General features: G+C 40.4%; 1 protein-coding gene across 2 annotated transcripts in view; it reads right to left on the reverse strand.

Moving 5' to 3' along the window:
• The window catches only part of EFCAB2 (EF-hand calcium binding domain 2), a 145,933-nt gene extending 119,084 nt beyond the window's left edge, over positions 1 to 26,849 (reverse strand). For both annotated transcript variants that reach the window (XM_069545502.1, XM_069545501.1), the window contains exon 1: positions 26,325 to 26,849. In XM_069545502.1, coding sequence (XP_069401603.1) covers positions 26,325 to 26,355 — 31 coding nt within the window. In that variant the 5' untranslated portion in view covers positions 26,356 to 26,849. The remainder of the gene's footprint in view (positions 1 to 26,324) is intronic.
• Between the last annotated feature and the right edge of the window lie 866 nt (positions 26,850 to 27,715).

Genomic DNA, 27,715 nt, shown 5'->3' on the forward strand with positions numbered 1-27,715 from the left:
CACTTTTTTAGGCTCATTTGTTCAGTCGTGCTGTGGGGAGGGAGGAACCCTGCAAACAAATAACACTGGCATGTCCTCGCAGTGTCTCAGCCACACTGGGTTTAACCCTGCTCACAGCGTGTGTGCTCTCCCTGTCTACACTGCTCAGGCTCTATGTTGCTCTGCCAGGAAATGTCTGAGGCTGGCCCTGGGTTGTATGCACTTCCCAGGTCTAAGCCGCGCAGGTTCAGGTACTTGGGTACTCCACAAAGGCGCAGACTCGGTTGGGCCTGCGTTTTATGCCCTTCCCAGGTCTGAGCAGCTCAGGCGACCAGGTGCTTGGCAAGCACAGTCACTGTGACTTATCGCCTTCCCTGTCCCTGCTGCTCGGTTTTCTGGGTGTACAACTGGTGCACCTTCTCAGGTGTGCCGTGTGTCTCTTCTGGGGAGCTAATCTCTGGCTGTGACCCTCCCGGCAGATGTCGACCGTCCAGATTCCCAAGAAGTCTTGGTTAGCAACGAAGCCTGCTTGCAGTTTGGTAGATGATGCCTCTCTGGGGCCGTGATTGCCCCCTTTCAGCTCTGGCTGCCCTTGTCTGCCTGTCTCCGGAGGGGGATGGGCTGGTCCACAGCCAGTAGCTCTACTCAGTCCTTTGTTCTGTGAGCAGGCCTGTAGGTGTCTTAGGTTAGGGCTTTTCGTGGGATAACTATCCCACAGTCTGGTTTGCTATCTCAAGTTAGTTCCCTCAGATTGCCCTCGGGGCATACAGGCCCAGTCTTTACTCTAAGCAATGCCGTGCCTCTCTGTCCAGCCCCTGCTTGCTAGTGGCAGATGCGGGCGTCTGCACTGCTTCTCTGCTGGGAGTTACCCTTGAGCACGTAAGCTGTGGGTTTTAATTATTTATTTATTTTTTCTCCCAGTTATGTTGCCCTCTGAGGTTCCAAGGCTCACCACAGACTCGCCAGTGAGAGTGTTTCCTGGTATTCGGAAACTTTAATGTTTTTTAAGACTCCCTTCCCGGGACTGATCTCCATCCCTACCTCTTTTGTCTCTCTTTTTATCTTTTATATTTTTTCCTACCTCCTTTCAAAGACAATGGGCTGCTTTTCTGGGTGCCTGATGTCCTCTGCCAGCATTCAGAAGTTGTTTTGTGGAATTCACTCAGCGTTCAAATGTTCTTTTGATAAATTTGTGGGGGAGAAAGTGGTCTCCCCATCCTATCCGTCCGCCATCTTAGGACCACCTCACCCTTTGGCCCATTTTTGGATTGGGTTGTTCATTTTTCTGGTATTGAGCTGCATGAGCTACTTGCATATTTTGGAGATTATTTGTCAGTTGTTTAGTTTGCTATTATTTTCTCCCATTCTAAAGACTGCCTTTTCACCTTGCTTATAGTTTCCTTCATTGTGCAAAAGCTTTTAAGTTTAATTAGGTCCCATTTGTTTATTTTTGTTTTTAATTCCATTACTCTGGGAAGTGGGTCATAGAGGATATTGCTATGATTTATGTCAGAGAGTGTTCTACTTATGTTTTCCTCTAAGAGTTTTATAGTTTCTCGTCTTATGTTTAGATCTTTAATCCATTTTAAGTTTATTTTTGTGTATGGTGTTAGAAAGTTTCATTCTTTACAGGTGGTTGACCATTTCCCCAGCACCACTTATTAAAGAGATTGTCTTTTCTCCATTGTATATTTTTGCCTCCTTTATCAAAGATAAGGTGTCCACAGGTGTATGGATTTATCTCTGGGCTTTCTATTTTGTTCCATTGATCTATATTTCTGTCCTTGTGCCAGTACCATACTGTCTTGATGACAGTATGTAGCTTTGTAGTATAGTCTGAAGTAAGGCAGGTTGATTCCTCCAGTTCCATTCTTTCTCAAGATTGCTTTGGCTATTCAGGGTTTTTTTGTGTTTCCATACTGCTGCTAAGTAGCTTCAATCGTGTCTGACTCTGTGTGACCCCATAGAGGGCAGCCCACCAGGCTCCTCCGTCCCTGGGATTCTCCAGGCAAGAACAGTGGAGTGGGTTGCCATTTCCTTCTCCAATGTATGAAAGTGAAAAGTGAAAGTGAAATCGCTCAGTCATGTTTGACTCTTTGCGATCCCATGGACTGCAGCCTACCAGGCCCCTCCATCCATGGGATTTTCCAGGCAAGAGTACTGGAGTGGCATGCCATTGCCATTGTGTTTCCATAAGTATTGTGAAATTATTTGCTCTAGCTCTGTGAAAAATACTACCGGTAGTTTGATAGGGATTGTGCTGAATCTATAGATTGCTTTGGGTAATATACTCATTTTTCCAATCCATGAACATGGCATACTTTTCTATCTATTTGTGTCATCTTTGATTTCTTTCATCAGTGTTATAAAACTATAAAGTTTCCTATATATAGGTCTTTTGTTTCTTTAGGTAAATTTATTCCTAAGTATTCTATTCTTTTCATTGCAATGGTGAATGGAATTGTTTCCTTAATTTCTCTGTTTTCTCATTGTTAGTGTATAGGAATGCAAGGGACTTGTGTATTGATTTTATATCCTGCAACTTTACTATATTCATTGATTAGCTCTAGTAATTTTCTGGTGGTGTCCTTAGAGTTTTCTATGTAGTGGATCATGTCATCTGCAAACCGTGAGAGTTTTACTCCATCTTTTCCAATCTGGATTCCTTTTATTTCTTTTTCTGCTCTGATTGCTGTGGCTAGGACTTCCACTATGTTGAATAGCAGTGGTGGGAGTGGGCACCCTTGTCTCATTCCTGATTTTAGAGGAAATGTTTTCAGTTTTTCACCATTGAGGATGATGTTTGCTGTGGGTTTGTCATATATGGCTTTTATTATGCTGAGGTATGTTCCTTCCATGCCTGCTTTCTGGTGAGTTTTTATCATAAATGGGTGTTGAATTTTGTCGAAGACTTTCTCTGCATCTATGGAGATAATCATATGGTTTTTATCTTCCATTTGTTAATATGGTATATCATATTGATTGATTTGTGAATACTGAAGAATCCTTGCATCCCTAGGATAAAGCTCACTTGGTCATGATGTATGATCTTTTTAATATGTTGTTGGATTCTGTTTGCTAGAATTTTGTTGAGGATTTTTGCATCTATGTTCATCAGTGATACTGGCCTGTAGTTTTCTTTTTTTGTGGCATCTTTGTCTGGTTTTGGTATTAGGGTGATGTTTACCTCAGAATGAGTTCAGGAGTTTACCTTCCTCTGAAATTTTCTGGAAGAGTGAGTAGGACAGGTTTTAGCTCTTCTCTAAATTTTTGGTAGAATTCACCTGTGAAACCATCTGGTCCTGGGCTTTTGTTTGTCAAAAGACTTTTGATTACACCTTTGATTTCTGTAAACAACCACATTTTTATAACAGAATGACTGTAATATACGTCAGAGTATCTTGTATATTTTTTAAACATATTGTATGCTGACAAAGATTTATTTTTATAAAATAAGAATCTTAGAAGTATTTTTAAGTGTGTCAACAAACAGGAACACTTTTCAGTTATTGTGTACCCTCCATTTTCCATGCATTCTTATGAGTATTTATTAAAAACTAATTCTTAAATGTGCTTTTAAAAATCATATCCTGTAGGTTAGCTTTGTTCAATTTTTTTCTCCTCCTTAAAAAACAATTCAAAATAATAATATTGTATAACAGTTTTAGAAAAGAAACTAAAAAGCATGAGAAAAAATTCGAGTTTTTGCTCCTTTACTTCCTTATAATTGGACATAACTAGAAAAAGTGTGGGAAGAGACTTGATGTTATTAAGGGTCTTTTTCAGTAACACACATTAAAGGAATAGCGATTTTATTCTAAGGGCAATAGGTATCAAAGTAGGGTTTATCAAGTAGGGAGTATCTGACTAGATTTATTATCAAGAAAGATCACTCTTGTTGCTAGGAGGAAATCTCAATTGGAAACAAAGAAATGGCTAGTGATCTGCAGAAAGTGTATCCTCAGTGTGTCCTATTCTTTCCCATGCTGTAATCACTTGATGGGGGTGCCCAAGTTGTCCTTCCCCAACCCTCATCAGACTGCAAATTCAGTAAGTCATAGGCTTCATCGGTTCTCATCACTTCTAGGTAGTATGTATTCCAGGATCCCAGCAGAGAGACATTCTACAAAAGAGCTGACCATTAATCTTCAAAGCTATCAAACTGATCATGAAAAATAAGGAGAGTCTGAGACTGTCACAGCCAAGAGGAATGTAAAGAGACATGACAGCTAAATGCAATGTAGTATCAGAGGTGGGATCCTGGAAAAGAAAAGGGCATTGGGTAAAAATTAAGGAAAACTGAATAAAGAATGGATACAGGACACTTGGGGGTGGTGCACAGGGATGATCCAGAGACATGATATGGGGTGGGAGGGGGGTTCAGGATTGGGAACTCATGTACACCCGTGGAGGATTCATGTCAATGTATAGCAAAACCAATACAGTATTGTAAAGTAAAATAAAGTAAAACTAAAAATTAAAAACAAAACAAAACAAAAAAGAAATAAAAAAGTTACTAACCTCTTACTTTGAAAAAGTTTTGCCACCATTTCTAGGTTGCAGCACAGTATCTGACTACCTGGGTTTAAAGATCAGATCCATCAGACTATGCCAAAGCCTTTCACTGTGTGGATCACAATAAACTGTGGAAAATTCTGAAAGAGATGGGAAGACCAAATCACCTGACCTGCCTCTTGAGAAACCTATATGCAGGTCGGGAAGCAACAGTTAGAACTGGACATGGAACAATAGACTGGTTCCAAATAGGAAAAGCAGTACATCAAGGCTGTACATTGTCACCCTGCTTCTTTATATGCAGAGTACATCATGAGAAACGGTGGTCTGGAAGAAGCACAAGCTGGAATCAAGATTGCCGGAAGAAATATCAATAACCTCAGATATGCAGATGACACCACCCTTATGGCAGAAAGTGAAGAGGAGCTAAAAAGCCTCTTGATGAAAGTGAAAGTGGAGAGTGAAAAAGTTGGCTTAAAGCTCAACATTCAGAAAATGAAGATCATGACATCTGGTCCCATCACTTCATGGGAAATAGATGGAGAAACAGTGGAAACAGTGTCAGATTATATTTTGGGGGGCTCCAAAATCATTGCAGATGGTGACTGCAGCCACGAAATTAAAAGATGCTTACTCCTTGGGAGGAAAGTTGTGACCAACCGAGACAGCATATTGAAAAGCAGAGACATTACTTTGCCAACAAAGGTCCATCTAGTCAAGGCTATGGTTTTCCCAGTGGTCATGTATGGATGTGAGTTGGACTGTGAGGAAAGCTGAACACCAAAGAATTGATGCTTTTGAACTGTGGTGTTGGAGAAGACTCTTGAGAGTCCCTTGGACTGCAAGGAGATCCAACCAGTCCATTCTGAAGGAGATCAGCCCTGGGTGTTCTTTGGAAGGAATGATGATAAAGCTGAAACTCCAGTACTTTGGCTACCTCATGCAAAGAGTTGACTCATTGGAAAAGACTTTGATGCTGGGAGGGATTGGGGGCAGGAGAAGAAGGGGACAACAGAGGATGAGATGGCTGGATGGCATCACTGACTCGATGGCCATGAGTCTGAGTGAACTCCGGGAGTTGGTGATGGACAGGGAGGCCTGGTGTGCTGCGATTCATGGGGTCACAAAGAGTCAGACACGACTGAGCGACTGAACTGAACTGAACTGAACCTTTTGGACAGGTAACCTAACTGCTCAATACTCAGTTTCTCTCATCTGCAAAAAGGTATCAAGACTGTCTTAATGTCACAAGGTTGTTTTGAAAGCTACTACCAGAACTACAGTAATATTCAATAAAAGTTACCCATTATCAGAATTTCTTTTTAATTTGAGCAAAGTTACTCAGTATCTGAAGAAAGTAAGTTATATAAATTTGACTGAGAGAAATTAAGTTTTCTGTTACAGTTGACCCTTGAACAACTGTAAATACTACAATACTACAAGAGTCCAGAGTTGATTGAATTTGAGATACAGACCATGGACAAGGAAGAATCACCTATATAAGGAGGACCAGTATAAATTATATGCAGATATGCAACTATGCTGTGGGTGGCATCCCTCCAACCCCACATTGTTCAAGAGTCAACTGTACTCATTTACATGAAATGTAATGCAAGAGAAAAAAGGAAAAACTCTATTAAATAATTTCACCCAGGATTATTAGCATTGGTTTGCATGCGTGTGTTAGTCACTCAGTTGTGTCTGACTCTGCGACCCCATGGACTATGGCCCACCAGGCTCCGCTGTCCATGGAATTCTCCAGGCAAGAAACTGTAGTTGGCACCCATTCCCTTCTCCAGGGGATCTTCCTGACCCAGGGATCAAACCTGGATCTCTTGCATTGCAGGCAGCTTCTTTACCATCTGAGCCACCAGGGAAGCCTGAGCTTCCTACACTGGTTTCCAAGAAGTCGTAAACCTTACCAGAATCTGTTGGTATCTCACTAATATTTTTTGAACTAGTAATTACTTTAACTATTGGGTTAGATATGCAAATCATCTTTTTAAAAATAGGGACTAAATAGGGACTTCCCTAGTGGTCCAGTGGTTAAGACTTCATGTTCCCAAAGCAGGAGGTCCCAGTTCATTCCCTGGTTAGGGAACTAGATCCCACATGCTGCAACTAAGATCCAGTGCAGCCAAATAAATTAATGTTAAAAAAAAAGATTAAAAAATACAAATAAAATGTATATATTTTATATTATTTACATTATTCATAGTTGTTCCTACCCTTCTAGGTCACAAAAGCATACAGCAAACTTCATTTTTATAAAATAAATATAACTAAATTAATACAATACAATAATAAAATACCTTTTAATTGGTGAAATCTCAGAGGCAAGTTATATTACTGCACAGTAATTACTTTTACCTTCTTCCCATATTACACATTACCAAAGCCAACAATTTGACATATTTGTTTTTCAGCAATAGAAATACTAGGGCTAAAAATTATCTATTATACTAAGTTAAAATCAAACCATACCAAGACAAAACCAAAACTGTGCTATTCTTAGTTGCTCAGTCACGTCCGATTCTTTGTGACCCCATGGACTATAACCCACCAGGTTCCTCTGTCCATGCGGATTCTCCAGGCAAGAATACTGGAGTAGGTTGCCATGTCCTCCTCCAGGGGATCTTCCCAACTCAGGGACTGAACTCAGGTCTCCAGCATTGCAGGTGGATTCTTTACCATCTGAGTCACTAGGGAAGCCCCAAACCAAAACTACTTAACATTTAATTTCAAAAGAGGAAATTAATGATAATAAATACAGAAGGAGCTATATAAACCAAAATATATGTCAAACTGCTTAAGAAAACAGAGAGGCTTTTGTTTTGTTTCCTTTCCCTCTGTCCCATTGAGTGATAGCTGCCACTGACACAGTCCCAGGGCAAGGACGAAATCAAGGGTTACCAAATACTGGCCCCACTACCCAGGGAGAATAGAGAAGTTTTTAAATATCACAGCTGGGTTTTTTTTTTTAAAGCTAAGATGTCTGTATATATATTTAAATACTAGGTACTCAAAACCCCACCTACATAAATTAAGAGAAAATAATAAGCGTCAAGAGAAATCCTTATCATGAGACCTGTTTAAAACACACAACAAAGAAGGTAAAGAAATGCATTCCAAGTTAATTAACTAGAAGTATAAATTATGTTATTGTTCTATTTGACCCAAATAATGCCAATACCTATTCCAGAGATATGCTGTTAAAAAAGAAAATGTTAAGAACCCATTAAGGTGTTTTGGGGGGAGGAGGCATTCTTAATGAATTCTTACTTTATAAATGGCTTGATCCAAAAACAATTTATCACCAAAACACCTGGCTTAAAATACTGTATGGTATTCACTCATGATCTAGCTTTATGTTACTATTTGCTTTCATTTATCAAATATTTATTGATCATGTACCAGAAATACATTTTAATTTAAAAGGAAACCAAACCAGCTACAGTGAACTATAATAGCAGATGTGCTAAAACTCAGCAAAGTATGTAGACAGTGTTATAGAAGCACAAGAGTGACACCCATCTCAGTGTTTAGAGTGAGACTTAGGTAAAGATGAAGAAATAGTCAGAAATGGAAATGGAGAGGCATTAATTCATCCCTAACCCTCTTCAAATCTCAACATCCAGTCACAAAGAAATTCAGAATCTCTAGGCTCTAAAACCTTCTTACCTATTTCCTCTGCTACCACCTACCCTAGTCCAAGATAACACCATCATCACCTGCTCTTGCCCTGGTCCAATCTGCCACAGTGTAGGCAAAGGACCTTGGACCTCTTAAAAACATAAACTGAATTGTATTATCTCCCTAGTTAAAAGGCTTCAATGACTTCCTCTTGCTCTTGGATAGAGGTCAGTACCCCTGACCTGGTCATCTAATAGGTGTGGTTTCAGCCTACCGTCTTACAGTCTCACCCACCCTCACTTCTTCACACCAGCTACACTGACCCTTATTCAATATTTCTAGTAAGCCATGCTCCTTTATTTATTCAGGCTTTTGAATCTGCAGTCCTTTTAGCTGAAAACTAGTAGGTTTGGGGGGCTTCCTCGGTGACTCAGTGGTAAAGAATCTGCCTGCCAGTACAGGAGACATGGGTTCTATTCCTGTGTCAGGAATAACCCCTGCAGAAGGAAATGACAACCCACTCCAGTATTCCTGCCTAGTAAATCCCCTGGATAGAGGAGTCTGGCGGGCTACAGTCCATAGGGTCGCAAACAAGTCAGACATAATTTAGCAACTACACAACAACAACAGTAGGTTTTTCAGAATAGTGAATGCCACACTCAAAGCCCCTGAAGTAAGAAAAAATTAACTCAGGGGTCCCTCTTCTAGAACTTTTTGAATTTATCCCAAATATCACTGAATTATGGTTCTCTTCTCTACGGTATATAATCTCTTAAGACGGTAAGACCCAAATATGTTCTATTCTCCAATGTCCATCACAGTGCCTGACACACTAAGTAATTAGTGATATAATATATAGAACTCATACTACATACTTTACCACTGTATGAGGTAGCTTCTAATTTACTCCTCATTTAACATGCAAAGAAGTTAGAATAGTTATGTACCTAGCCTAAAATTGTTGCTGTTGTTCAGTCACTAAGTCATGTCCAACTCTTTTGAGATCCAGCTATTAAGAGGTAGAGCTGGAATTCAAATCCATAAAGACTTACTATCAATTTCATGTTCTGAACCACTAAACAATACGATTTATTCAAGATAGCCCAGGATGAGAAAACAATATATACAGAGGCTTAATACTTTCATTATGGAAAAAACAAATAAACTGTCCATTATGGTACAATATAGAAGGCATGAAGGGTGGCACCTACCAGACTTGTGATTAGAGAAGAACCTGGAGAACTAAAACATCATAGTCTGCTCTATTAGAGAATTAGACCATACTAAGGCAATGGTGATGGACAGGGAGGCCTGCTGTACTGTGATTCAGGGGGCCGCAAAGAGTTGGACACGACTGAGTGACTGAACTGAACTGAACTGAACTGAAGGCAATGGGAAACATGAAAGGTTTCTGACACAGAATTCATCATCAGATAAGCAGATTCTCAACATGGTAAATGAAAATAAGTAAAACAAGAGGCTTTTGCAATAATTCAGTAGATGCACATGTACGTATGAATAAATTGAAGAAGCTCCTATTTTTATGACTTGTACTTTCTCTGTCATATAAGAAGTGAAAAAATGAATAGGGAGGATGCCCACTCTTATCACTTCTATTGAACATAGTATTGGAAATCCTAGCCACAGAAATCAGACAAAAAAAATAAAACATATCCAAATTGGAAGGGAAGAAGTAAAACTGTCACTATTTGCAAATGACAAGATACTCTATGCAAAGGCATTAAATTCTCCACACAAAAACCATTAGAACCAATAAATGAATTCAGCAAGGTAGCAGGATACAAGATTAATATAAAGAAATTTGTTGCATTACTTTATACTAACGAAATATCAGAAATAGAATGCAAAAATATAATCCTGCTTAAAATTAGGTCAAAAAGAAATACCTAGGAATAGACTTAAACAAGGAGGTGAAAGACCTATATGCTGAAAATTATAAAACATTGATAAAGGAAATTGAAAATTATTAAAAGAATGGAAAGATCTCCCATGCTCTTGGATTGGGAGAACTCATATTGTTAACATGGCTTATCCCACACAAAGCAATCTACAGGTCTCATACAATCACTATCAAACTACCCATGACATTTTTCACAGAACTAGAACAAATAATATTAAAATTTACATGGACCCACAAAAGACCCAGAATTGCCAAAGGAATCTTGATGAAAAAGAACAAAGCTGGAGGCATAATCCTTCTACACTTCAGAGATTGCTGCTGCTGCTGCTGCTGCTGCTGCTGCTGCTGCTGCTGCTAAGTCACTTCAGTCGTGTCTGACTCTGTGCGACCCCATAGACGGCAGCCCACCAGGCTCCCCCGTCCCTGGGATTTTCCAGGCAAGGACACTGGAGTGGGTTGCCATTTCCTTCTCCAATGCATGAAAGTGAAAAGTGATAGTTAAGTCACTCAGTCGTATCTGACCCTCAGCAACCCCATGGACTGAAGCCTTCCAGACTCCTCCGTCCATGGGATATTCCAGGCAAGAGTACTGGAGTGGGGTGCCATTGCCTTCTTTGTCAGAGACTACTACAAAGCTATAATAATCAAAACAGCCTAATGTTGGCATAAAAAAGATATATGGACCAATGAAACAGAATAGGGAGCCCAGAAATAAACCCACATACTTACAGTCAATTAATATAGAGCAAGACAGCAATCAAATACAACAGAGAAAAGATAATCTCTTCAGTAAGTGGTGTTGGGAATACTGGGCTGCCACTTGTAAATTAATGAAATTAGGACATTCCCTCACACCATATACAAAAATGAACTCAAAATGTTTTAAACACCTAAATATAAGACATGACACCATGAAGAGACTCCTAGAAGAGAACATAAGCAAAACATTCTCAGACATAAATTGTAGGAATATTTTCTTAGTCTCCCAAGGCAAAAGAAATGAAAGCAAAAGTAAACAAATATAACCTAATCAAAATTAAAAGTTTTACACAGCAAAGTAAACTGTCAACAAAATGAAAAGATAGCCTATGAACTGGGAAAAAATATTTGCAAACAATGTGATTGATAAGAGTAATAGCCAAGAATATAAACACCCCATACAATTAACTATCGAAAAACAAACAACCTAATCAAAGACCTAAGTAGACATTTCTCCAAAAAGACATACAGGTGCCCAACAGGCACAAGAAAAGACACTCAACATGACTAATTATTAATGTGAATCAAAACTAGAATGAGGTATCACCTCATACTGGTTAGAATGGCTATCATCAAAAAAAGTCTATAGATAATAAATGCTAGAGGGAGTGTGAAGGAAAGGGAACCCTCCTACACTGTTGATGGGAGTGTAAATTAGTACAGACACTTTTGCAAACAGTATGGAGTTTCCTTTAAAAACTAAAAATAGAGTTACACACACACACACACACACACACAAGAATATTACTCAGTTATTAAAAAGAATATTTGCAACAACATGGATGGGCCTAGAGAATATTATACTAACTGAAGTCAGTCCGAAAAAGACTAATATTATATGATATCATTTATATGTAGAATCTGAAAAATAATACAAATGAATCTATATACAAAACAGAAACAGATTCACAGATATGGAAAACAAACTAATGGTTACTAAAGAGGAAAGAGCAGGGAGGAGGAATAAACTAGGAGTATGGGATGAACAGACACAAAATACTGCATATAAAATAGGTAAGCAGTAAGGATTTACTGTATATAGTACAAGGCACTATGTTCAATATCTTATAATAACCTACCATGGAAAATAATCTGAAAAAAAGAAATATATATCTATCTAAACTACTGCTGTATACCTGAAACTAACACAATACTATAAATCAACCATACTTAAATTTTTTTAAGTGTATCCAAATTAAACTTCATAGAGATTTTACATAAGAGATTATCTTTGTTCCTAGGAAATATATACCAAAGTATTAAGGAAGAAAGCGGTACAACTGCAACATACTACTCCTAAATGTTTCAAGTAAAGAATATACATATATAACAGATACATACAACAAGTTATATGTATATATATATGAGAGAGAGTGATAAAATGTGACAAAATATTGAAATTAATCTGGGTAAAGGGAATGTGGGAATTCTCTGTACTATTACAATTTTTCTGTAAATTTGAAATTACTTTACAAAATTATTATTCAAAATTATTCTTAAAAATAATCAGTGATGAATAAAAAGGCAGTTCAAGAATGAAATATCTGAATTGAGGATGTCAGAGGTCGCACAATTCTAGATGTTATAAGATACAAGTTCAGCCATGAAAGTGGGCAGTTGAAGTATAGTGCAGACAAAGTCATTGAAACTGGTCACATTTGAAACACTTTCCCTCTCATTTCATTATATTGCACAGTTTCTATGAAACTTCACTTACTGATTTCACCTTTCACTCTTCTTTTGAAGCCTTTAGTGCTTATGCTATTTTATAATGTAGTTACCAATGCAAATCTACTAACCAATTAAAAAGTTGCATAGTTCCCTTTCCTTTTAACTAATGAAGATCTTAATTATTAGAATTTCAAATCTCTATCTCTTTGACATCCTATTAAACAGACTGCCACTTTTCAGGTTTATTATCTTGGGTCCTACTCAGAAGTATTTGAGAGTCCCGTGGACTGCAAAGAGATCAAATCGGTCAATCCTAAAGGAAATCAACCCTGAATATTCACTGGAAGGGCTGATGCTGAAGCTACAATACTTTGGCCACCTGATGAGAAGAGCCAACTCATTGGAAAAGACCCTGATGCTGGGAAAGATTGAAGGCAAAAGGAGATGCAGGTGGCAGAGGATGAGAAGGTTAGACAGCATCACTGACTCAATGGACATGAATCTGAGCAAACTCTGGGAGATAGTGAAGGACAGGGAAGCCTGGTGTGCTGCAGTCCATGGAGTTGCAAAGAGTCAGACAAAACTTAGCAACTGAACAACAACAACAGAAGTATTTAACCTGTGTGATACTATTAAACTGAATACAAATGTTACCGTCAGCTACTATATCAAAGTTGGTGATAATAATAGCACATCGCCCCCTACTGTGCCAGGCATCCCTGCATCCTGAATTTCTCTGACTTAAATTTCCAGAAGTTATCACCTGGTTACGCCATAGGATGAGAGATCCAACCACTTGCCTTATGACTTTCATCCAACCCCCCATATTTAGTCTCACTCCACACACAGGCCATCAGAGGTGGCTGCTGCCTCCAGTTCTAAAAATTACCAGGATTTCACAGCTCCCCTTGGTTTGTTTCTTTTTGGCTCCCTCCTCCACAGGCTTATGTTTATTTTCTTTGGTTCTGCTAAGTTAGTGGCCACTCATTCATCCATTTAATAAATTATTATCTCCTCTAGTAATGTCTTTTTATAAACCCCTATTATCTCCTCTCCTATTCTCTTTATCTTTGTAAGCCTATGCCTTTTTTTTTTAAATTCTTTTACTGTCATTCTGTGGGATTTCAGTAAGGGCAAAAATAAACACAGGTACTCAATCATCATGTTGAAGCAGAAATGCCATTCTAGCATTTTAAACAATGAAGTTGGATTTAAAATATAATTTCCAATCTAAGTGCTTCTGCAAATGTAACCAGGGTAGCTCTGAACTATTTTCAATATTTTTAGAAGGTTAAAAAAAAAAACACATTTACCCATGAAGAGACCATGCAAGATGACACTAAACTACTTTACTCAATATGTTACCCTTGGTTCATTTATTCCTTCAACAAAGATGTACAGATTGATTACAATAAATCCTATAATTGGTCTAAATCCCAAGGAATTGATAGAAAGTGAAATAAAGTCTCTAACTTCATGAAGTTTTCACTGTAGCAGGACAGACAAACAGTAAGCAAATATGTATCTTATTCTAATCATAAGCTCTGACTGGCAATTGTGTATCTTCGATTAATTAACCATTTTTAAAAGAAAATAATGTAATTAGTAAAAAGGATCACAATAAGTACTCATAGAAGTTAGAAATGAGATTATCTTCTGTAACTCATAAATAACTAGTATGAACCAACAAAGAGGAGAAGGAATGAAATCATTTTTCCAAAAGGGACAGACAGTGGGGATCAAAGCTGTGTCAAAACATTGTTACAAGACATTCATTGACCATTTACAGTGGTGGCATTATTCTGCACCATTATTTATAGCACAGAAAATCTGGAAACAGTGCAGACATCCAATAGTCAGGGAAAGCCTCTGCTAAGTCTGCTAACTCACTTCAGTCGTGTCCGACTCTGTGTGACCCCATAGACGGCAGCCCACCAGGCTCCCCCATCCCTGGGATTCTCCAGGCAAGAACACTGGAGTGGGTCGCCATTTCCTTCTCCAATGTACGAAAGTGAAAAGTGAAAGTGAAGTCGCTCAGTCATGTCCGACTCTTCTCGACCCCATGGACTGCAGCCTACCGGGCTCCTCCGCCCATGGGATTTTCCAGGCAAGAGTACTGGAGTGGGGTGCCATTAGTTAAATATAATTCATAAATATAATAAATGCAGCTATTAAAAATAATGCTGAGAAATACTGATTCACTGAAAAAGTGCTTATAATAGTAAGTACAAAAGCTGGATATAAAACTATATACATTGTAATCTCAAATCTGTAAAACAAAACAAAATACAAATCTGTCTAGAAAAAACCTAGAAGCAAATACACTGAAACTTTACCCCAGAATCTAGATCAATGGTTTTTAATAGCATCCTCATCCTCCGGTAACTTTGTTAGAAATGCAGATTCTCTAAGAGCCCACCCTCAGCCCCCAGCCCCAGACTTACAGGTGAAGAAACTTTGGGAATGGTGCTTAGCAATCTGTGGTTTAACTAGCCCTTCAGGTGAGACTGAAGTTCATTAAAGTTTGGGAACTACTGCTCCACATAAGGAGATCATGGGCCAAGTTTTCCTTCCTTTTACAATAAAATTCCCCTTGACTTCTCTATGTGGGGTATAGAGACTAAGAGCATTGGCTTTGGAGTCAGACAGACTTGAACGTGAGTCCTTGTTTCAGCAGTTAGCTAAGTGGCTGGCCTTGGTCATACTGCTTTACCTGTCTATCAACACTACTCTAATCCATGCTCTCCTGCTTTACATTGTTTCTGACAAGAAGCCTAGGTAAGGCTTCTTTCTTTTCTTCTGACTTCTTTCAGGATTTTCTTGTTATCTTTGGTTTTCTGCAGTCTGAAATATAATATACCTAGGCATAGCATTCAGGTATGACCTAAATCAAATCCCTTATGATTATACAGTGGAAGTGAGAAATAGATTTAAGGGCCTAGGTCTGATAGATAGAGTGCCTGATGAACCATGGAATGAGGTTCATGACATTGCACAGGAGACAGGGATCAAGACCATCCCCATGGAAAAGAAATGCAAAAAAGCAAAATGGCTGTCTGCAGAGGCCTTACAAATAGCTGTGGAAAGAAGAGAGGCGAAAAGCAAAGGAGAAAAGGAAAGATATAAGCATCCGAATGCAGAGTTCCAAAGAATAACAAGAAGAGATAAGAAAGCCTTCTTCAGCGATCAACGCAAAGAAATAGAGGAAAACAACAGAATGGGAAAGACTAGAGATCTCTTCAAGAAAATCAGAGATACCAAGGGAACATTTCATGCAAAGTGGGCTCGATAAAGGACAGAAATGGTATGGACCTAACAGAAGCAGAAGATATTAAGAAGAGGTGGCAAGAATACACAGAAGAACTATACAAAAAAGATCTTCATGACCCAGATAATCCCGATGGTGTGATCACTCACCTAGAGCCAGACATCCTGGAATGTGAAGTCAAGTGGGCCTTAGAAAGCATCACTACGAACAAAGCTAGTGGAGGTGATGGAATTCTAGTTGAGCTGTTTCAAATCCTGAAAGATATGCTGTGAAAGTGCTGCACTCAATATGCCAGCAAATTTGGAAAACTCAGCAGTGGCCACAGGACTGGAAAAGATCAGTTTTCATTCCAGTTCCAAAGAAAGGCAATGCAAAAGAATGCTCAAACTACTGCACAATCGCACTCATCTCACATGCTAGTAGTAATGCTCAAAATTCTCCAAGCCAGGCTTCAGCAATATGTGAACCGTGAACTTCCAGATGTTCAAGCTGGTTTTAGAAAACGCAAAGGAACCAGAGATCAAATTGCCAACATCTGCTGGATCATGGAAAAAGCAAGAGAGTTCCAGAAAAACATCTATTTCTGCTTTATTGACTATGCCAAAGCCTTTGACTTATGGATCACAATAAACTGTGGAAAATTCTGAAAGAGATGGGAATACCAGACCACTTGACCTGCCTCTTGAGAAATCTTTATGCAGGTCAGGAAGCAACAGTTGGAACTGGACATGGAACAACAGACTGGTTCCAAATAGGAAAAGGAGTACATCAAGGCTGTATATTGTCACCCTGCTTATTTAACTTCTATGCAGAGTACATCATGAAAAATGCTGGACTGGAAGAAACACAAGCTGGAATCAAGATTGCCAGGAGAAATATCAATAACCTCAGATATGCAGATGACACCACCCTTATGGCAGAAAGTGAAGAGGAGCTAAAAAGCCTCTTGATGAAAGTGAAAGAGGAGAGCGAAAACGTTGGCTTAAAGCTCAACATTCAGAAAATGAAGATCATGGCATCTGGTCCCATCATTTCATGGCAAATAGATGTAGAAACAGTGGAAACAGTGGCTGACTTTATTTTGGGGGGCTGCAAAATCACTGCAGATGGTGACTGCACCCATGAAATTAAAAGACGCTTACTCCTTGGAAGAAAAGTTATGACCAACCTAGATAGTATATTCAAAAGCAGAGACATTACTTTGCCGGCTAAGGTCCAACTAGTCAAGGCTATGGTTTTTCCTGTGGTCATGTATGGATGTGAGAGTTCGTCTGTGAAGAAGGCTGAGCGCCGAAGAATTGATGCTTTTGAACTGTGGTGTTGGAGAAGACTCTTGAGAGTCCCTTGAACTGCAAGGAGATCCAACCAGTCCATTCTGAAGGAGATCAGCCCTGGGATTTCTTTGGAAGGAATGATGCTAAAGCTGAAACTCCAGTACTTTGGCCACCTCATGTGAAGAGTTGACTCATTGGAAAAGACTTTGATGCTGGGAGGGATTGGGGGCAGGAGGAGAATGGGACGACAGAGGATGAGATGGCTGGATGGCATCACGGACTCGATGGACGTGAGTCTGAGTGAACTCTGGGAGTTGGTGATGGACAGGGAGGCCTGGCGTGCTGTGATTCACGGGGTCGCAAAGAGTCGGACACGACTGAGTGACTGAACTGAACTGAACTGAGGCATAGCTTTTTGGTATTTATCCTGATGGTGTTCAGTTAGCTTCCTAGATCTGGTTTGGTGTCAGTCATTAATTTTGGAAAATTCTTGGCCATTATTTTTTAATATTTACATTTATTTATTTATTTTATTTAGTCACACTAAGTCTTAGTTGTAGCATGTGGGATCTGTTCTCTGACCAGGGATCGAATCTGGGCCCCCTTGTATTGGGAGTGTGGAGTTTTAATCACTGGACTGCCAGGGACATCTGTCCTCTTGGCTGTTATTATTTCAAATATTTCTTGTGCTTCATTCTTTGATTCCTTTTCTTCTGGTAGTTCCAATTCTGTGTATTTTAGACCTTTTAAAATTGTCCCAGTTCTTGGATGTTCTGGTTTTTCTTTGGTTTTCACTTTTTCTCTCTGCATTTCAGTTTGGGAAGTGTCCAGTGGCATCATCTTCAAGCTCAATGATTCTTTCCCCAGTCACGTTAAGTCCACTGATGGGCACATCAAAGGCATTCTTTCACTTCCGTTACAGTGCATTTGGTCTCTAATATTCCTTTTTCTTTCTTGGAGCTTTCATCTCTCCACTTGAAATACTCATCTGTTCTTGCATGTTGTCTACTTTTTCCATTGCAACCCTTAACATATTAGTCATAGTAATTAAATTCTTTATCTGATAATTCCAAAATTTGTACAATGTACCTGAGTCTGGTTCTGATGCTTCCTTTCTCTTCAGGTTGTTTCTCTTACCTTTCAGCATGCCTTGAAACTTCTTGTTAAAAAACACACCTGATGCATCAGGTAGTAAGAACTGAGATAGAAGGTCATTAGTCTGAGGCTTTATGCCTGTTTGACTAGCAATACGGTGTTTGTGAGCTTCCCAGATGGTATTAGTGGTAAAGAACCCACCTGCCAGTGAAAGAGACAAGAGACGTAGGTTCGATCCCTGGGTCAGGAAGATCCCCTGGAGGAGGACATGGCGACCCATTCCAGTATCCTTGGGAGAATCCCGATGGGCAGAGGAGCCTGGCTGGCTGCAGCCCATGGAGTCACAGAGAGTCGGCATGACTGAAGCGACGGAGTGCACAGGAGGGTGTGTTTACCGCTTCCTGTTTCCTGTAGCTCTGGTGCCAGGTTCCTGACAGAATTCCTCCTTAGACACAGTGTGCAGTTACGCTTTCCAGCTGTAAAACACTGGTATTACACTGGGTCCTATTCATGCAGTGATAAGGTGTGAGTGAAGAAAAGCAATCTATAATCTCGTGGTTAAATTTGTTTTTGGTTTCTGGAATGTGACCCTTATAACTGTTTTTTAGCTACTCCCGATCCTCTTAGATGAGATAAGAAGGCTATGGGGCACTGTGGCCGGCTAAACACAGATAGGTAGGACAAGGCTCTGGTAATGTTTTCCCCCTGGAAAGCACATCTTTTTATGAAAAATGTTCTGGAGATTTCAAAACGGTTACTTTCCCCCTCTGCCTGCTAGGGCAATAAGGAGGTCTTTCCTGTCCCTTTACCAGATAGCCTGGTGGGGTTCCTGGAAGTAAAACCCAAAAAAATATGAGCGACTTCTTAAGGCTGTAGGTTGCCAGCAGTTTCTCACTAGCACAGCTTCCACATAGCCTTCAACTTTTTGTCAGAATTACCAAGTATTTCTTCCAGTTTATGGCAACAGGGGTGATGACTTCCAAGACTTAGTGTTGGAGCTGAAACTAGAATTCTGCTTTACCATCCAAGCCCCTGTTATTCATTTGTAGAAAGGGGATAAAAGGGATCTCTCTCACATAGGTTTGTTCATAGAATTAAATAACATAATTCATGTTAAATATTTAGCCCAGTGCCTATTTCAAAGTGCTGATGCAACCAAGAACTCTTTGAACTGAAGTCTAAGGAAATTAAATGACATGCCAATGAAATCTGGAAAAGAAAAAAAAAAAAGCAGTGTTCAAGTTCAAGCCCAAGTCTTAAGCTCCAAATTTATTGCTACATTTAAAAAATAAGTTATTTCTTTACACTCATTCATTCCTTCAACAAGTATTTACAGAGTGACTGCAATACATCCTACAACTGTTCTAAATCCCATGGAATTAACAGTAAGTGATATAACTCTTATTGAGAGAGTCAGTTCCTAGGTAGGCTGAAGTCAGGGTTCCCAAGGAGAAAGGGGTCCGGAGCCCTCGGGAAGGAGAAAGGGGTCTGGGGCTCTCAAGGAGAAAAGGACAAACGTTCTTTTCTATGTTGCTTTGTCTTAGTCAACATAACAATGCATCTTGCTTGAGGACACGTTTCTCCTTAACAAGAACCTTTTGACTAACCCTGTCATCTTAAAATTATATTATGGGAGTGGGTCTGGTAAAATCTTTCTATTGTTCATTCCAATCTTGTTAATTTAAGATGTATGTTGTGGGAGTGGGTCTGAAAAAAATAAATAAGGGCTTGATAAGACTAGTCAAAAGCAAAGGCGAAAGGGAAAGATACACCCATTTGAATGCAGAGTTCCAAAGAATAACAAGGAGAGATAAGAAAGCCTTCCTCAGTGATCAGTGCAAAGAAATAGATGAAAACAATAGAATGGGAAAGACCAGAGATCTCTTCAAGAAAATCAGAGATACCAAGGGAACATTTCATGCAAAGATGGGCTCAATAAAGGACAGAAATGGTAGGGACCTAACAGAAGCAGAAGATATTAAGAAGAGGTGGCAAGAATACACAGAAGAACTGTATAAAAAAGATCGTCACGACCCAGATAATCATGATGGTGTGATCATTCACCTAGAGCCAGACATCCTGGAAAGTGGGCCTTAGGAAGCATCACTATGAACAAAGCTAGTGGAGGTGATGGAATTCCAGTTGAGCTATTTCAAATCCTGGGAGATGATGCTATGAAAGTGCTGCACTCAATACACCAGCAAATTTGGAAAACTCAGCAGTGGCCACAGGACTGGAAAAGGTCAGTTTTCATTCCAATCCCTAAGAAAAGCAATGCCAAAGAATGCTCAAACTACTGCACAATTGCACTCATCTCACACACTAGCAAAGTAATGCTCAAAATTCTCCAAGCCAGGCTTCAACAATACGTGAACCGTGAACTTCCAAATGTTCAAGCTGGTTTTAGAAAAGGCAGAGGAACCAGAGATCAAATTGCCAACATCCGCTGGATCATTGAAAAGGAAAGAGAGTTCCATAAAAACATCTATTTCTGCTTTATTGACTATGCCAAAGCCTTTGACTGTGTGGATCATAATAAACTGTGGAAAATTCTGAAAGAGAAGGGAATATCAGACCACCTGACCTGACGCTTGAGAAATCTTTATGCAGGTCAGGAAGCAACAGTTAGAACTGGACATGGAACAACAGACTGGTTCCAAATAGGAAAAAGAGTACATTAAGGCTGTGTATTATCACTGTGGTTATTTAACTTATATGTAGAGTACGATCATGCAAAATGCTAGGCTGGATGAAACACAAGCTGTAATGAAGATTGCTGGGAAAAATATCAATAACCTTAGATATGCAGATGACACCACCCTTATGGCAGAAAGCAAAGAACTAAAGAGCCTCTTGATGAAAGTGAAAGAGGATGGTGAAAAAGCTGGCTTCAAACTCAACATTCAAAAAACTAAGATCGTGGCATCTGGTCCCATCACATCATGGCAAATAGATGGGGAAACAATGGAAACAGTGATAGTCTTTATTATTTTGGGGGGCTCCAAAATCACTTCAGACGGTGACTGCAGCCATGAAATTAAAAGATGCTTGCTCTTCAGAAGAAAAGCTATGACTAACCTAGACAGCATATTAAAAAGCAGAGACATTACTTTGCCAACAAAGGTCCATCTAGTCAAAGCAATGGTTTCTCCAGTAGTCATGAATGGATATGGGATGTGAAAGTTGGACTATAAAGAAAGCTGAGCCCTGAAGAATTGATGCTTTTGAACTGTGGTGTTGGGGAAGACTCTTGAGAGTCCCTTGGACTGAAAGGAGATCAAACCAGTCAATCCTAAAGGAAATCATATTGAATATTCATAGGAAGGACTGATGCCGAAGCTGAAACTCCAATACTTTGGCCACCTGCTATGAAGAACTGACTCATTGGAAAAGACCCTAATGCTGGGAAAGATTGAGGGCAGGAGGAGAACAGGATGACAGAGGATGAGATGGTTGGATGGCATCACCAACTCAATGGACATGAGTTTGAGTAGGCTCTGGGAGTTGGTGACGGACAGGGGAGCCTGGCACGGTGCAGTCCATGAGGTCACAAAGAACTGGACATGACTGATCGACTGATCTGAACTGAACACTTAGATTTCATGTCATACATATGGAATCTACTAAACAGCCACTAATTCCCTAAAATGTACCAACCACTTCTTCCAATTTATTCAGCATTCCTTTAATGTCAGGCATTGTGGTGGGTGATAAATGACTAAGAAGATACTGTCCACATTAAAACAGATTATGAAATAGATATAACTATTTCCAGTTTACATTTGAGGAATGTGATGATCCCTAGACTTAGTATCTTGGCTAAGATCAGATAGAGCTTGAGGAAACCATGATTTAAATTCAGATCTTACTTCAGTGCTCATGTTTTCTACTATTCTGAACTACACTCTATACTATCAACAGTTCACTTTTCAACAAGTAGTATTAACCTGAAATCTCAGTTTTTTACATTAGATTTCCAAATGTTGAGTTTCAAGAGGAATGGCACAATATAGGGAAACAAACACAAAACAAAATTATAAAACTTCTTCCATCTAGGAGCTGATTCCTGAATTGGAAATACTTTACCAAGCAATATTATCAAAGCATGCAAAGTAAAAAGAATATTTTAAAACAAACAAAAATCATAAATCCTAGAAAGAACTTTGAGTACCTGAGTCTTATTTAAAAAAAAAAAAACAAAACTGCCATGCCTTCCAAAGCTCAATGCTGCTAAGTCGCTTCAGTCGTGTCTGACTCTGTGCGACCCCATAGATGGCAGCCCACCAGGCTCCCCTGTCCCTGAGATTCTCCAGGCAAGAACACTGGAGTGGGTTTCCATTTCCTTCTCCAATGCATAAAAGTGAAAAGTGAAAGTGAAGTCGCTCAGTCGTGTTGGACTCTTAGCAACCCCATGGACTATAGCCTACCAAGCTCCTCCATCCATGGGATTTTCCAGGCAGGAGTACTGGAGTGGGGTGCCATTGCCTTCTCCAAAGCTCAATGGCCTGCCAAAAATTAGAATGTTATTCCTAAACAGTCTGTTTCCTAGACATGATTTTAATCACAAATAGAAGATTCTTCCAGTCCTATATAAAAGTCTCTAAGAGATAGAAACATTAAAATAAGATTTAAAGATCCAAAGAATCAACAACTACATTGATTCCTCATTTTAAACAAAACAGAGGAAAAGAAAAAAATTAATAAATGATGCTCTGGTTGAGGAAACTCACATGGAAATAACAGAACTTCAAAAATAATCTTTCCTATCCTGCTGCAAACATTCTTCTTTTGGTAAAACAAATAAAATTAAGTACTAAAAAAAAAATCAACTTGATTCTAGAATTTCAAATTCTTTGTCATATTTTCTAATCTAGGAAAAAAGATAAATTATACTATGTATAAGGTACAAAAATGTTACAAATTAAGCATGATTTCAATGTATATAATCTTACAGAAAATTTTTATAAAGAGAGCAAAATAGCCCATCATAGATTTAGTTACTATTTCTTACCAATATTCTCACTATTTGTATCAAGATTAATCCCTAAATGTTGAAGAGCTGGACATGATGACTACCCAGAAACTTAATCCTTTAGAACTTAAAACAAATTCAAGATTAAATATGAACAACTTAAAATATATGTGTTGTTATTTTTTAAAGACATGCCAATGAATTTTTTTGGCTCTCAAAAAAAATGTTTGTTGAGCCAGATGAAATAAAAGCATATAGCTTACTTGAAAGGAAGAGGGAAAAAAATCTCTAACAATAATTGTATAGGCTTTTAGGTGTAGATCTTTGGGGAAACAGTAAATAATGCTTTGATTAAAACAAACACTTTTAATTAAATTATCTGAATGTGGCAATATTTATTGAATTTCTACCATGTGCTGTATACTCTGCAAGACAATGAGCATAAAGAAATGATCCCCATCCTCTTTGAGCTTAATAGATATAGCCTTCAAAACTATCCTTTTCTTTTGCTTGATTCCATGTTCATCAAGCAACTTTAAACATATAAATCTACCCTCTACAAAAGCTTAATACACATAAAACAGTATACGACATTGCAGAGGTCAGCTTCCTGACTGATGTATCAATTTAAATCATACCCCAATTTAAATTAATAAATCATTATTCAGGTTTGTACATCACTCTTTATGAGTTTAGTTAGTTTGAGTGAATCCTCAAAGCCTAGCCTATTCGGATTAATTGGTCAGGCGTAACTTCTGAAACTTCAGAGCAGAGAATCAAATATATGAGTGAAATATGTGTATTCAAAGATGGTTATCAGCATATGAGTCTCTAATTTATCCTTAAGACAACATACCTTTATTTCATTCTCGAGACAACATACTTCTATTTCATCATGCCCGTCAAGCTGCAATTACAATCAGCTCATAGGACCGTTGTAAAGAGTAACTGAGATATACCGGGGAACAGTGCTTCTCAAACTTTAATGTGCATGTGGATCACGGGCAGGAATGCATAAATGCAGAGTCTAATTCAGTAAGCCAGGGGCACGGACTGCCCTCCTTCCTTTCTTACCAGCTCCCAGCGATACCAGGCTGCTGCCCTCATCAGGGGATACAGCACACCTGGCAAGCAGCTGGCACATCGGCTGCACATACCAGTCCAGCTGACTGCTCTCTCCCTTCTGTGAATGTCTTATCTTCCTTATATAGCTCACCTTCTTTGGGAGAAAAAAATACCCTCCAAAGTTCTAACCTGACTCAGAATGCCTTCCATATGGCAGGCATTAAACACATGTCAACTGAATGAATGACACCCAATCTGATTTTAACAGTCATTACTTCTATGGCTATAGACAGAATTGTTTCTTCTCTGAAATAGTTTATTATAAATAGGAAAGTATCCTTGAAAATCAAAAAAGCTTTTCAATCTATTTTTTTAATGAAGAAAAACAAACTGTATTTGAAGCATAATCCAGTGTGTGTCTTTTCCTCAGGCTGACCTAATCAAATCTTTTTAAAAATCCATGATTACCTCCTGAAAGTCTTCCTTTTTTTTTTTTAAATAAGAATTTTAATAAATAAAGGTAAGTCTTTCTGGGGAAGTTTTGTTTTGTTTTTGTTTTTTAGCTGCACTGGGTCTTCTCTAGTTGCTGCCAGCGGGGGCTACTTTTCACTGGGGCACAGGAGCTTCTCATGCCCCGGGCTTTTTTTTGTTGGAGAGCCCAGGCTCAGCAGTTGTGGCGCAGGGGCTTAGCTGCTCCCTAGCATGTGCAATCTTTCCCCAAGAGGGATGGAACTTGTGTCCCCTGCACTGGCAGGCATATTCTTAACCGCTGGACCACCAGGGAAGTCCCTCTGGGGAAAGTTTTAAAACTAATATTTAAAAAGTAATCATTTTCTTAGGACGTACCTTATACTTTTAAAACAGCACAATAAAATTATAAGGACATCTTAGGAAGGTAACATCTATAAAATGTCTGGCTTTTCAGACTAACGTAATCATAAAAAAACAAATCAAATAGTATTATTGCTATCACTACGTAGCTCTTTGGCACAGTGCCGTGTGTTTCTCCGCCTTTTTTCTGTGATCACCACGACAAGTGACTGACGACCTCAGCGCTGGCTCCTACACTTGTAACTATTACTTAATATCATTACATCTTTGTTCCATGCTGAGAAAAATGGTATGCTGATATGTCTCAAGCACTCAAAAAAAGAACAAAGGTGGGGTATTATTTTCATTTCTAAGATGTTTACCTCTATCGTTTCAATGGCTTGACGTTTTAGCGACGAGTTCATCAATTACTGAAATACACTTATTTTTGAGTAACTAAAGGATGGTTAAAAAAAAAAGCATCAATTTTTTAATCAAACTGAATTAAAACAACGTTAACAGTCTTAACAAATAAACATGGATAAGCAGGTTTCCTTTCCCCTAATAATGAAAACATCAATGCCTCCCACCCGGCGACCGGAGGCCCAGTCCCGCCTCTGCCGCCGCGAGCGCGCTGGGCCGTCTAGTGGCGCCGCAGAGACAGGCCTGCGCACCGAGCTCTACGCGTCGCCTCTGGAGTTTGCTCTTTCATCTTTATTAAAGTTATTTGTATTTTGTCTTGTTTTTCGCATAAGACAAGACACCAGGCGGGTGGCGCGCGCGCTTCGGATCCTAGAGGCGCGGACGCAGTCGTGGTGACCTCCAAGCCGTCCTCCCACGTCCCCGCTACGAAGGCAAAATGGTGGTCGCAGACGCCAGCCGTCTGGGCCGGGCGGGGTTTCAGCGCAGCCGGGGAAGAGCACGGCAGACGCCCGCAGCCTAAGCCGTCCTCACCCAGGCCGCCGCGCGGGCCCAGAGCCTGAGTAGCTGCCGGCGTGGCGCCTGCGGCAACGAGAACCCAAGCTAGGGCTTGGAGGCGGTGTCCTCGACACCGTGAACAAGGACGCCATTATGGGGCTCCGGGCCGGCGCCTCGGCCGCAACCCGCGCTGGAAGCGAGGCTCGGGGCTCCGCGGGCGGGACGATGGGGGCGGGGGCGGGATGAGGGCCCGGGAGGCGGGGCGAGGGGGGCAGGAACGGGGGAGGGGGCCTCCGCTGCGGGGCGGGCGGCGCGGCCTGGCTGGGTCGGCCTTCTCCCTGAGGGTGGGGCTCCAGAGGTAGGGGGTCCCACTCTGTCTGGAGCTCCCCGGTGCGGCCGAGGTCGCGGCGGGCGGCGAGGGCTGCGCTTCGCGGTGCCTCTTACCTGTGCCGTCCCTGTCTCTGTCGTCCGCCATCTTGTTGCGGCGCCGTCGCCGGGGAGAGGCCTGTCGCTAAGCTAGGTCACGGCGTCCTGACACCCTTCAGCCCCGCGGCGAGTCGGCCCTGGAGGATGGGAGGCTCCGAATCCCGAGGGAAGGAGACCCTGGGGCGGGGGTGGGGGGAAGGAACGCTCCGAGCGCGCGCGCCCCCCGCTCCCGCTAGGACCCCGTGGCGCTCGGAAGCCCGGATCCTCGCCCGCGACCCTTTTTAGTCGCGTCGGTGGCTTCAGCCTATTCTGCCCAGTACCGAGCCCTGAACCCTGATTTTTCTGGCATGGAGGAAGTATTTAATAATAAAGTTCAGAACCCCTCCTTTCCCATTTTTCTGATCCATTTGGGGACACACTGCTCTCCTCGTCCCCTCCAGTTTGTAGGTTGCTCCACTTTTTTTAACTGCAGATTTTAAAACGCAGCTGGAGAGCTGGTGCAGAGCTCGACTCCGGAGGGTAACAGAAGCAACCCGCAGTGCCGCCGCCTCCCCTTCCCATCTGCCCCACCTCCGGCCCACGTTTTCGCCAGGCCAGTGCTCGCCGCCCGCTCCCAGAGACCGGGAGTGCACAGCGGGCGAGCGCTGGAGCTGGGACGGAAAACTGGGCTGGCGGGCAGGAAACCAGAGAGCCATTAGAGTGTTACTGGTGGAGCTGAACCGCTGTAGAAAAACATGCTGTAAAATCGGCGCAAACATTGCGTCGTCAAGGCTGCGATTTCTCCTACAAAATAGAGGTTCTCATAGCAACAAAGACGTGCCTGTATTGTGCCCACTGTTAGGTACATGAAGATGTTCCTACTTGTGAAATTTGACCGGATGTCCAGCTAAAATAACCGAGGGAAAGTTTTACATCTCGCTTTTCTGAAATTTGAAACCTGTAACATGTTAAATGTTTGTCTCATTTTAAGGAAAAGTTCACTAGAATATTTTCTTTTAAAAATGATTTTTGAATAATATGCCTAATGGTGTGGTTCGAGCGAATATATATATTTTTGAAACTAGTTTTAGATGGTTTTTTAGTCCATGTGCGTGCTAAGCCGCTTCAGTCGTTTGACCGTTTGCGACCCCTATGTACTATAACCCGCCAGGTTCCTCTGCCCATGAGATTCACAGGCAAGAATACTGGAGTGGGTTGCCATTTCCTTCTCCAGCGGATCTTCCCGACTTAGGGATCCAACCCTGCGTCCCGCATAGAAGGCAGATCTTTTACTGTCTGAGCCAGGAGGGAAGCCCCTTTAATGCATGTGTATATTAATTTAAATGACTTAATTTTATGTAAAAATCATTTATAAACAACTATTAAGAGGCCTTCAAAATATAAGGTATTTAATGGTTTGATTAGCTGAG

This window comes from Ovis canadensis, chromosome 12 (assembly GCF_042477335.2).
Source record: "Ovis canadensis isolate MfBH-ARS-UI-01 breed Bighorn chromosome 12, ARS-UI_OviCan_v2, whole genome shotgun sequence".
Classification (NCBI taxonomy): Eukaryota; Metazoa; Chordata; class Mammalia; order Artiodactyla; family Bovidae; genus Ovis; species Ovis canadensis.